The sequence below is a fragment of the Xenopus laevis genome, chromosome 3L (assembly GCF_017654675.1).
Source record: "Xenopus laevis strain J_2021 chromosome 3L, Xenopus_laevis_v10.1, whole genome shotgun sequence".
Taxonomy (NCBI): Eukaryota; Metazoa; Chordata; class Amphibia; order Anura; family Pipidae; genus Xenopus; species Xenopus laevis.
The window spans coordinates 41,416,269-41,428,788 of NC_054375.1; the positions used below are offsets into that span (position 1 = coordinate 41,416,269).

General features: G+C 35.9%; 1 protein-coding gene across 5 annotated transcripts in view; it reads right to left on the reverse strand.

Moving 5' to 3' along the window:
- Positions 1–12,520, reverse strand: part of LOC108710917 (teneurin-2) — a 1,136,107-nt gene that overhangs the window by 363,752 nt on the left and 759,835 nt on the right. For all 5 annotated transcript variants that reach the window (XM_041586173.1, XM_041586172.1, XM_041586171.1 and 2 more), the window contains one exon: positions 11,357–11,603. In XM_041586173.1, the coding sequence (XP_041442107.1) occupies positions 11,357–11,603 (247 nt within the window). The remainder of the gene's footprint in view (positions 1–11,356; positions 11,604–12,520) is intronic.

Here is a 12,520-nt window from a genome sequence, read left to right on the forward strand (position 1 = left end):
TCATGGTTATCAACTTGAATTATCAGATAATAAACTAGCATGTGTTCGATTTTCAAAAAAAAACTTCTAAAAACATAGCCAAATACTGCCTATAGGTTCTAGGAGGTCCCCATAGGCTAACATAGCAAGAGACAGTACTTCAATTTACGAATGGTCGAATATTTGACGTTTTTTCAATTCAAATCGAATTTTGCCCTATTCGATGGTCGAAGTACCCAAAAATTACTTCGAAATTCAATGTTTTTTAAGTCGAATATTCACTTTGACCCTTAGTAAATGGGCCCCTATGTGTTCTTTTTCAAGGGGATTTACTTTTAAAAGGTGTTGTTCCTTTTATAGTATGTAATCTTATTTTACTTTAAATTGCTTTTGTTGCAGATTTTTCTTTGAACAAACCAATTTTTTTTTTTTTCCCTTTTTCCAGCGCAAGCTGTTCTGTTTTGAAAAACAAAGCAACATGAATTGCCCATTGGATTAGCTACATTCTCTGATCCTGCTATACAATACTGCATTGTTCCTCAAATGCCGCAATTATGTAAGCATTACATAGAAAAAGCGCTATACCTGACGATTATAAAGCCAAGATGGAGATTTTTAAAGACTCCACATTTTTCTAGTAATTATCAAAACAATGTGTTGTACCTCTTTAACGCAAGTTATTCACTGAGGAAAAGTGATTTTCCAAGCTTAGAGAATTTTATACTGTAGGACAGAAATGTTGTCTGCTTCCAGTCTATGTACTATGTTTTAATTTTCCTCAAGAACAGCAAGAATGATTACTTCCTTTAATACATAAATTAAAGTGGTTTAAGCAGTTTTAAGAAAGAAAATCTACATTGTTGCAGTGTCCATTTGGCGTTGCAGTGTTTTTAAATTTCATAACAAATACAACAGAAAAAAATGGTGTGCCTCCGGGTGAGCAATGCAGTATTGATTTGCTCCATCTCCTACTCAGCTAACTAAATATATAAGCCCTTTGATGTTAAACAATAAAATACTGTATGGGTACCTTCCTATGGTTATCACAAAGTTATGTAACAGATTAGAAATAGTATTGGTCTAAATTATACATAGGGATTATTTTAAATGTGTTTACACTGAGTTTTAAACCGTGTTTTAACCTGAACATGGAGCTGTACATGATTTGAAATTTTTTGATTGCATTTTTGAGAGAGAAATTTTAGCAGCTCTTAATTGCACAATTGCGGTTAGTCAGCCATACGAGGGGTTAAATAATGCACATGATGTCACAGGCACAGTCACATGAGGGGGGGGGGTGTTTTCTATTTAATTGACTTTTTTTATATGTATTTGTACCTTGAAAAAGGTCCCAATAGGGGCCGAAACGTCAGTGATACATATGTGTTAATACAACTTTTTTCATTTCCAAAGACCCTTGGTGCTGGTTTTTTTTCTTTATTGGACTATATACTGTGTGTGTGTGTGTGTGTGTGTGTGTGTGTGTGTGTATGTGTATATATATATATATATATATATATATATATATATATATATATATATATATATATATATATATATATATATATATATATATAGATTCAATTCTATATACATTCTATTCAAATAATTTTTTTCAATTAATTCAGTTTTCTTTTTGTTAAAAAACAAATTCCAACCAAAATATAATGAATCCTTATTGGATGCAAACCAATTCTATTTCATTCATGTTTAAATGATTTTTAGCAGACTTAGGGGCAGATTTATCAAGGGTCGAATTTCGAAGTAGAAAAAACGTCGAAAATTCGTCCATCGAATAGAATCCTCCGACATTCGAATTTATACATCGTATGATCATATTCAGATCGTAGTACGATCGTACTTCGAATCGAACGGTTCGAATGATTTTATCGTACGATCATACAATTTTCCCAAAAAATCCTTTGACTTTAAAAAAACTTATCAAAACACACAGGAGGTCCCCCATAGGCTTAATAGCAATTCGGCAGATTTAAGTTGGCGAAGTATTGAAGTCGAAGTTTTTTTTAAAGAGACAGTACTTAGATTATCGAATGGTAAAAGTAAATTCGAAGTCGTAGTATCCTATTCGATGGTCGAATTATCCAAAAAATTACTTTGAATTTAGATTTTTTTTTTACTTTGAAAATTCCCTCGAATTCACTTCGACCCTTGATAAATCTGCCCCTTGAAGTATAGTAATCCAAATTATAGAAAGACCCTTTTACCTGGAAAACCCCAGGTTCAGAGCATTCTAGGGAACAGGTTCTGTACCTGTATTTAAAATAAAGACCCTTAAATATAATACCATATTGAAATAATAGTAAATCCAAAAGTCGCAACACAATTTTCCGGACAATGCCATGTCTGAAAGACGTTTTGTTGTATGTCAAATTATTTCAATATTGTTATCTGCCTCTGGATAATATAGAAGCTAAGAAAGAATATAAACTATGCAGAGGAGTGAATACAAAACTCTATTTGTTATTAATGAAGGTGCAGTGGGGGGGGGTAGAAAAATAAAATTGGCCCCATTGTTATTAAATGATGAGGTACTGAGAATGGGGTTACAGAACATTTCAAACAGAGTAAATGTATTTCTGAGTTTGGGCAATGCTGGAGAGACAAGACACAGAAAAAAAAGTACAGCATATTTCATATCATCTCCAAGGATATGTGGTGCATTGTGATTTCATGATTTATGCACTATAATTCGTTCTCGTAAGCTCTTCACGTTCCATTGCAGACCAAGGAAAGGAAATATAGACTGTTAAGGTATTTCCACTTCTGTTAGCAATTGAATCAGACTGTTCAAGTGGAGATATATTTACACCACTTTTGTGTGTATTCTAGAATATTGTTTGGCTTATATTGCATTACATTTCTTCAGCTACAATTTGGAGCTGTCAATGCTTCAGCACGTTAATGTTTTCACATTTGATGGCATTTTTCTATTGACTTTTAAATAAACTTAACATTACACATATATCCACATGCCTATACAGACCTATATATACATCCAAATATACAAACTGATACATATACTGATACCTATACTAAATGAACTGTAGATATTAAAGTGTTCACATTTAAGATAACTTTTAGTATGTTATAGAATTGCCATTTCTGAGAAACTTAATTAAATTCATTATTTATTTTTTGTAATTTTAGAATTATTTAGCTTTTTCTTCTGATTCTTTCCAGCTTTGCTCCTCTCTGCCACTTCCCCTCCCTACTCTGACCCTCCCCTCTGCCACTTCGCCTCCCCACTGCCTCCCTCCTCCCCTCTCAACTCCGGCCCTGGTCTTTACCACTTCCCCTCGCCACTTTGGCACTCCCCTCTGCCATTTCCCCTTCTCACTCTGGCCCTCCCCTCCACTCTGTCACTGCCCCCCTTTACGTCACGGTGCGCGTTTGCGCGTTCACGCACACACACACAGGGGGGGGTTGCCGGTGGGTGCTAGGTTGCCGGCCAGTTTTGCCTAGGGCGCCCTATTGGCTTGGCCCTGATCTGGAAAACCACTGGTCCTGAGGCATTGTGGATTTACATGTCCCATACCTGTAATACCTACAAATACATTCTTACATACTAAAATCAGGTCCCTAACTCTGCCGAAATACTTTGTTATAACCTATTTAGCATAACAAGCTCTGTTCTGTATCTCATCAATGTTACCCATTTACTGTATTATAGTTGACTTGACTTTTAGCAACTTTTGTTAGTGTGAAAAATGAGAATGATGAATTAAAAATTCTAAAAACAAAACAAATCAATGTTACAGTACTATTAGCTGGGCTGTTTGTGGATGTCAAGCCATGCCTTTTTAGAACCATTTCAAATTTGAAATTTTCATCAGGTTGCAGCATTGATTAGCAAATCAATTATTTCAGTGCCCATTCTGGGTTTTGTTGCCTTGTCCCACTGGTTTCAATTCCTGCTTGAATGATTGTATTTCAATCTGACCCTGCAATTCTGTCTAAGAGCATATGGATTAAGAATATTTGGAAACATTAGGGGGCAAATTCACTAAGATCCGTAGTTGCGCCAGGCGTAACTTCGCCTCACTTCGCCACACTTTGCCAGGCGTAGTTTCGCCAGCGCTCCGCAAATTCACTAAAAGCCGAAGTTGCGCTCAGGGGTAGCATAAGGTTGCGAAGTTGCGCTAGCATTGATTCGCTAAGCAAAGCGAAGTTATGCTAGCATTTGGTTAATTTGCATACGGCGCCAAATTCAAATTTCAATGGAGGAATATGTAGCAGCACTACAAAGGCCTGGGAATTTGCGTAGTTACGTCCATTGCGCAAATTCGTCAGGCGTAAGGGTGCGAAGTAACACTAAGGAAGTTACGCCAGCGTTCGTTAGTGAATTTGCGAAGTAACAAAAATGCCCAACGCTAGCAAATTGACGCTAGCGTTAGGCGCTTAGTGAATTTGCCCCTAAGAGTTTTCCATTGTGTCACTAGTTTATACCGTAGATCGACATGAAGACTGCTTTGCTAGTTTCAATTGTGGTAATTACAAATTTCAGTAATTAACCAGACCAAGTACAAACCATGAAGAAATGTTAAGAAACCTCCCTATTTACAACAAAACAATATACTACACAAAAGATGAATGAATATCCTGTAAATTGATGTCATCAGTTCTAAACGGTGAGTAGTGATGTCATTTTTGTCACATGACTCACTAAAACTTGTGTATTATATGGTCATGGAACTTCTGGGTGACTTATTATATCCTTATATTTTACAATATGGGGTACTTTATTCACTATATATTATCCTCTTGCATGTCACTATAACTACTGTATAGTAGTGCCAACATGGATTGGAGGTATGTATTAGCTGAAAAAGTTGTATCAACTTTTCTATTGCTTAAATAGTCACATGGATGTGGGAAAGATATCTTTAACTTTTTATGTAACTATAGTTATACCTACCCTCTCACACAAGGTATAGTTTTGTTCCCTACAATATTAAAAAAAAACAATTAAAAGCATTTAGAAGGCAGATTAAGGTTTTGGAATTGTGTAGGGGGCTTGGCATGTCTGCTTAAAGTTTCCAAGGTTATTGGTCCTGCCATGCTGCTTATGCGAATATTTTTTTTCCTTCATCCTGTGGATGATTTGGGTGAATGTAAATTAATTTCAGTCACTCCAAGCCTATCAGGCTAAGTCAGTCTTAGCCTGATAAAAAAAATACATGGCCATGGTCCCTGAGGGTTTATCATATACACCTGCTTAAAGTTTCCAAGGCTACTGAACTGCAAATTATGTAAGTTTCTTCTGTATTTGCTTATGTGCAACTGGCTGAATGCCTCATGGGTTTTCTGCTTGCCTTCATCAGGACAAACAAATACTTATAAATACCGGTTGTGTATTTTTAAAAATCTAGTGCTAAAGTTATTACTCAAAGTGGCATTATAGAGCTCCAAAACAGGCAGAGGTAAAACGAGTATACTTAAGTGAAAAATCGGGAAGCACACAGGACAGCAGCCGGAATAGCAGATCATTTCTGTGCAGAGGAAGCTCAGTGAAGGCATCTACATACCAGGGAGAGCTTACACCAGCATTGCATGAGTTGTGCCAAATTATGCACTAATGGCAGAATGTTTAAAAAGTCATAAACAGAACAAACATTCAAAAAATTAAGAATATAAATTAGCATGTCACTGTGATATTGTTGGTTTGGGAGTTATTGTATTGCATTTTTTATTTGCCAATAGCTCTTTTTTAAGAGCTGCTTCGCTTGAAGTGAGTTTTTCTTACTGTTGCAAAATAATGTTTCTAATAAAACCTTTTATTACGTACACTGTACACTAGTGCTTAATGTAAATCTGTTACCATTGGCAGATGAGAAGGTTCATACTTTGATAGATCTGAACCATTAAAATGGCAATGTGATGCAAAAATTAATTGTTCCCATTACACATATTTTTTAAAAAAATTCTCCATATGGTTACATAGGACCCAGTCAAGATTCATATTATATACTGTTCATTTTGAGGCAATCTATGCTTCCTTTCATTTGTAGAAATAAAGGGTTCTTTTGTGGATTACAATAACTGTTTTGAGATCTTAAGGATCATGGTGCCTTGGCCACGCAAGTCAATAGGGCCAGGTGTGTTACACAGATCACTAGAAAAATGTGTGATGTGATGGGCCAATTTTTGGGTAATTGTATGGAAAGTTAGATCAGAAAAAAATTAACACATTTTTTGCCAGGAAGTAATGTTTATCAGCTTGATGGCAACCTTTGCTTTAGACATACATGGCACAGGCAATAAATAGCTTCTGCCAAATATAAATTAATAATGAAGCCAACCCATGTTCAAACTTTGATTGACCCATTCAGTCTTTAATAGACTCTTAGGGGCATATTTACTAAAGGGTGAAGTGACTAATGATGAAAATTCACCAGCGTGACGTCATTTTGGTATTTTGCCGATTTACTTACGGTCGCGTGCGTAACTTCGCTAGCGAAGGAGATAGACTCTAGCAGCACCTCGATCCTTAACGCCTGGCGAATTTGCGATCTGGCAAATGGACGTAACTACAGAAATTCACTAAGATGCAGATTTTACTGAACGTTACCTCTTGCGCCAGACTTGCCTTTGCCACCTCAGACCAGGCTGCTGCAGTAACACTAGCGCAACTTCACCAGCATTCGGCGCCCTGGACACAACTTTCGATTTTAGTGAATTAGTGTTGTCCAAGCGAATCTACACCTGGCGAAGTGTTGTGCTGTGAGCAAAGCCTTCGAGGTTAGTAAATTTGCCCCTTAGGAGGTTATTTATCAAAGTCCGAATTTATCTCAATATTTTCTGCTACAAACTCCGATCAAATCCACTCGGGTTTTTTCAGCTTATTTATTATTACATTTTCCAGAAAATATGCTTTGCTGGAAAAAAATCTGATTTTCATGAACTTTTCCATCTGATTTTCACGATTTTTCCAGAATTTTCTCCAGAATTTTCACCCGAAAACTCATTGTTTTATAAAACAAAATGACACATTTTTTAAGATTTTTGCATTCGGAGTTTAGTGAATGACCCCTTTATTGTAACTGATTTTAACTATACTTCAGTAAATGTGTGGTTCATAAACTATAGTGCAGTCCCACACCCAAAGAAATCCAAACTTTCAGATCTGGGTGGCAGTTTTAGATTCGGATTTATTTTATATCTGATATATATTATGGAGTGGTAATATTGGTTCTGCTTGATAAAAAAAAAGATCAAATCATGAGTATCCTGAGAATTTCCAAATTTGATCTTTGCTAAAGCAGTCCCTTCATGTCTCTAAAGTTCATATTGGTGGCTAATTGTTGTTTGCTGTCTGGTATTTCAGATTAAAAGGATTTTTATTGATCGAACATTACTTTAAGCCAAAGTATGACCAAAAGAGGAGGTTGAACTCAATTAAATAATGATGGCTAAATGAAGAATTGTTTAGAATAAGTCCATCTATAGCAAACTAAAAGGTGAACATTTCCCTTGAAATTATATTACACATACATGACAAAATATTACAAAATCAACAAAAAATTGCAGTCTAAACTACTGTAAAATGGATTAGTAAAAAAAAAAACCTTAGCAATAGTCAAGTGAAGTGTGAGAAGGACTATTGTTATTGAGGATTTAAATATAAATAAATTCAAGTTTTCAGAATTAACATATTGTCTAAAGACATCTATTGCTTATGCATAATTTAAAAACAAACATTTAGTATTAAACAAAAATGATTCTATTTACAAGAGTAAAACTATGAACTATGAAACTCCCCTAGCAGCTCTGTAAATTTTGACCAACTCCAGCTCATTAACTGACATGATAAAATGCATCATTATTAAATTCTTTTTTTTTGCCACTAGAAAAACAAAACAACGTATTGCTAATGGAGTAGTTTGCATTTGCCGAGAACTGAAAGCAGATTTCAAAATATCTGGAATTGTCTTAAGTACTTTTTATTCATATTTATCTCCTGGATAGAGAAAATGTTTAGTGGTTTTAATATTATCAATATTCATAAATGTAAAAAACAAGAAGTTGTTGTTTTCTCTGGGTCTGAATTTGAAGGGGATATTTACCTCGTTGTGACATGGGCTCATTTAAACTTCCAAAAATTAATATAACTGGATTTTTTTCCAAAGGCATATCTTATTACACAGATTTAAAGGAAGCCATGTTATTTATTAGAACTCCCACTAGGTCACACTGTAACACAACCCCTCTCTCACCTTGTTCCATTGTGAAGCAATGGATTATGGGACTTTAATTCCCATAGCAGGTGGTGCACACATTCTCTGGAAGGCAGAGGGACTTTCAATTTCAAAATCCATCACTTCACAATGGAACAAGATGAGGGAAGGGCTGGATCACTCTGTGAGCCTAAGGGAGGTGGAGGGGGGGGGATGATAAATGCAGCACAGATTGACTATGATAGTTTCCTTATCCACTGTTGATTCAGGTTTGTGATAAAACAAAATTGCAAAAGTCAACTCTTCTCCAGGGTAGTAATGGGTAAATCTGTAAAATTTTGCTTTGCCAAAAAGTTGCCAACATTTTGCAAACCACACAACTTTTCCCCCTCAATAATATTGAGTCTAGTGGGGGTTTTTTTGACGAGAGACCTGGCAGAAAGTTTCACACAACCCTATTCGAGGGCTGTTAATCAGTTGGCTTGTAGTATTTTTTCAGATAGGAATGTAGACAGATATTGATTTTAATCAGGGCCATGTCAGGCTAGCTTGGAGCCCTAGACAACCCAGCTGGCCACGAAGCCCCCCCCCCCATGTGAGCGACAGAACATGCATGCATGTACTTATTCTTGTGTGCTGACTTTGGGGAGTGCTTAACAACCAGTTCCTGGTGGGGGGTGGCAAGGGCCCAAACTGGGGTAGGGGACAGAAGAGTTACGTGCATTGCACCCCTCATTAATTGCTCCATAGGCATGTGACTGTTCTGCCGACTCCTAGTTCCGGCCCTGGTTTTAATACAGAAATAAACATTAAAACCATTGAAAATCTTTAATTAATGTATATTGGAAAGTTGTTTAGATTTATATTTTCTTTCTAGTTGGAGGATCCCTTTATGATTAAACCAAAAATGAACACATTTATGAATTAGCTTTTAATCTAAGTCACCAGTCTGTTAAAATATATACAGAAGGAAACTAGAAGGCGTATTTAACAAAAAAGATGCAATATTTCCATGCGTTCAACATTTGTTTACCCACAATGCAGTGTTATTTTCCAGAATTCCATTAATTGTTTTGAGATTGGAAAATCGTGTTCAAGCTGCAGTGCCAACCTTTATTAGTTCTCTTTAAAGGGATACTGTCATCAGAAAACATGTTTTTTTCAAAATGCCTCAGTTAATAGTGCTGCTACAGCAGAATTCTGCACTGCAATCCATTTCTCAAAAGAGCAAACAGATTTTTTTATATTCAATTTAGAAATCTGACATTGGGCTAAACATTTTGTCGATTTCCCAGCTGGCCCCAGTCATGTGACTTGTGCCTGCACTTTAGGAGAGAAATGCTTTCTGGTAGGCTGCTGTTTTTCCTTCTCAATGTAACTGAACGTGTCTTAGTTGGACATGGGTTTTTACTATTGAGTGCTGTTCTTAGATCTACCAGGCAGCTATCATCTTGTGTTAGGGAGCTGCTATCTGGTTACCTTCCCATTGTTCTTTTGTTTGGCTGCTGGGGGGAAAAAGGGAGGGGGGTGATATCACTCTAACTTGCAGTACAGCAGTAAAGAGTGATTGAAGTTTATCAGAGCACAAGTCACATGACTTGGGGCAGCTGGGAAATTGACAATATGTCAAGCCCAATGTCAGATTGAATATAAAAAAATCTGTTTGCTCTTTTGAAAATGGATTTCAGTGCAGAATTCTGCTGGAGCAGCACTATTAACTGATTCATTTTGAAAAAAATGTTTTTTCCCATGACAGTATCGCTTTAATTTTACTCTTGCATTCTCATCCCCAACTACATGATAAGCAAGCTAGTAAAGATCTCATCAACTGCCTTGCCTTGTCTGTTTTGTGTTATGACTATTGTACAAAGCAGCATGCATCACTTTGTGCTTAAACACACATGCAATGCAAGATATGTGGGATAATAAATCACAATCCGTAAAAAATCAATGTACTAGTAAAACATTACATGGGAACCTCAGGTTATTTACAGCCTCTGTGATATTTATTTATATAAGATTGAAAGGTTTTTCTTAACATCTTGCGAACACATATACAATTTTTAAGTTAGTTACATTTTTGGAGCTTTATAGAGCACCTAGCTTTAAACTATCAGTCTTAGGGAGGACCTGTTAATTACTCTTCTTTTTCTTGCATTCATTCCTAGGATGACATTTGCAATGGGAGCAATAAGCTGCATTTATTCAGGTACTAAATGTACACATGCATTGTGATTGAATTTATTGATTTGTCCATCAGATATGTGGGTTGTTTTCTCTCATTAAATATAGATTCTAAACAATGATTTTAAAAACATTCCATGTATTGCACAGTAAGTAAATATATATTATATGTATTTATTCCTCAGGAAGCCTTGACTACAAAAAAATAAAGGTTAATGTGATCCAAATCCGTGAATCAAGGTCACAGGGAATAAGCCTTATACAGTTATATAAGAGAATGTACAATACTGTAACTAACATATAAACAGTTAATTTAAGAAACCGTACAAATATGTTTTTTTACTCCATAACCAAAGCCCAGGCAAGCGAGTAAGGACCAGCAAGTTTTGACCTGTATTAAGAAAGGGGTTAGAGTCCTATTGCAAAGTACTTGTAAAGTCTCAGCTAGAATACATTCATTTTTAGCCTTTGGTACCTAAAAGTGATATTAATAAAAATAAAGTCCTGAGAATATAGAGTGAGCTGATGGAGGGTTTAGAAAGTTTTAACTATTAAAAAAAAGTATTCACGTTGAATTATTTATACAAAAAAAGAGGGCACTTAAGATAAAGGGAATACAATTATTATGTATAATAAGCTTTCTGTCCATATTCACTAATAGATCCTTCTAGAGGACACAATGATCTCCATTAATATTAGAAGTAACAAAGTAAAGACTTTTATGGTGGGGATGGTAGGAATGCTTACCAGAATTAAATAATACTACGACTAATAATATACTTCGGCCATATGTAGCTGCATGCATGTTGTAAACTTTTACCAACTCATAAATTTGTAAGGATAATCCAGAGATCCTACAACTGAAAACAAATATTGTATTTAAAAATAACAATTACTTTTCCTTTGTTTCTGTATCTAAAAATGGATGCAAGCACCCTTTAAGGTTGCCATTAGTAGATTCTAACATTACTCTTCCTTTGAATAAATAAATACTGTACCTGGTTTCCAGTGGAACATTGCTGTTAAGTACCCAGCTGTCCTGAAGCTGAACAGATTCTGGAGTTGTGGCCAGGTCGTTTGGAGCTGGAGCTGGTGCATGGATCTGGTTTCTTCTGTTAGTCAGGGAGTTTTTATTTAGGGAGTTGGCTGTTGAATGGTGATGGGACAGTGTGTGAGACATCGTGTGATTGTGCGGTGGTGGAAGAGGAGGCCTCAGTGTTGACTGGCTGTGGTGATTTATTGGGCCTGGGAAAAATAGAAAGATGATATTAATAAATAAATAGGGTTTCCATGGCATTGAGCACAAAAAGCAATAACAGGAAACATGCAAAAGAAAAAATAGAAAGCATGTAGGTTCACAGTAGAATACGTATATCACTCTAGACCCAGACTGTTTTTCTCAGCATTTCAAACTGTTTTGCTCAGCATTTCCTTTGTTGATAACACAGAGTAGGGCCCACTAAACTCTTCTTTTTTGTACTGCCAGCTGCCTTTTTACCTGCTCTTCCATTCTCTCACCCCTTTCTTTTTTACTTTCCCTTTTTCTAACCTTCCCTTTGTCTACTGCTGCTCCCTTCTTTGTCATTGACCTACTGTTTACAACCTCCTTATTACTTTTACCTTTCTTTTCTGTACTTTAATGTTCTCTCTTCTTGTCCTACACTCTTTCCATTCTATCCTTCTTTTGTTCTATCCAATTATCTGACCTACATATTGTATGTTGTGTCACACTTTTCCTCCCAAAATCAGCCTTTTTGCTTAATATTTTTTTCCCTTTACCCATCCTATTCTGCTTCCTCAATTTATTATCAATTTCCGTGTTATGCTTGCACAAGTTTCTGTTCTTGCATAATCTGACTTGTTTGTAGTTGCTCCAATCTCTTACTTTCTCCTTCCTTTGTTCCATTAAAAGTAAATATTACTGTTTTCTAACATGTTATAAGTAGCACTGCTCTTATTCAAGGTTGTGGGTAATCTGGTGCTTCTATATACAGGTGGGTGAGGTTTGGAAAATCCCCCCAACATATCCAGTCCTTGCTCAGAGGTGCCAGACAGGAAGTGAAAAGTAAAAACTATAGACAGAAAAAGGAACAGGGCAGTGAACCCCAAAAACATTGCAAGTGTACATATATATATATATATATATATATATATATATATAT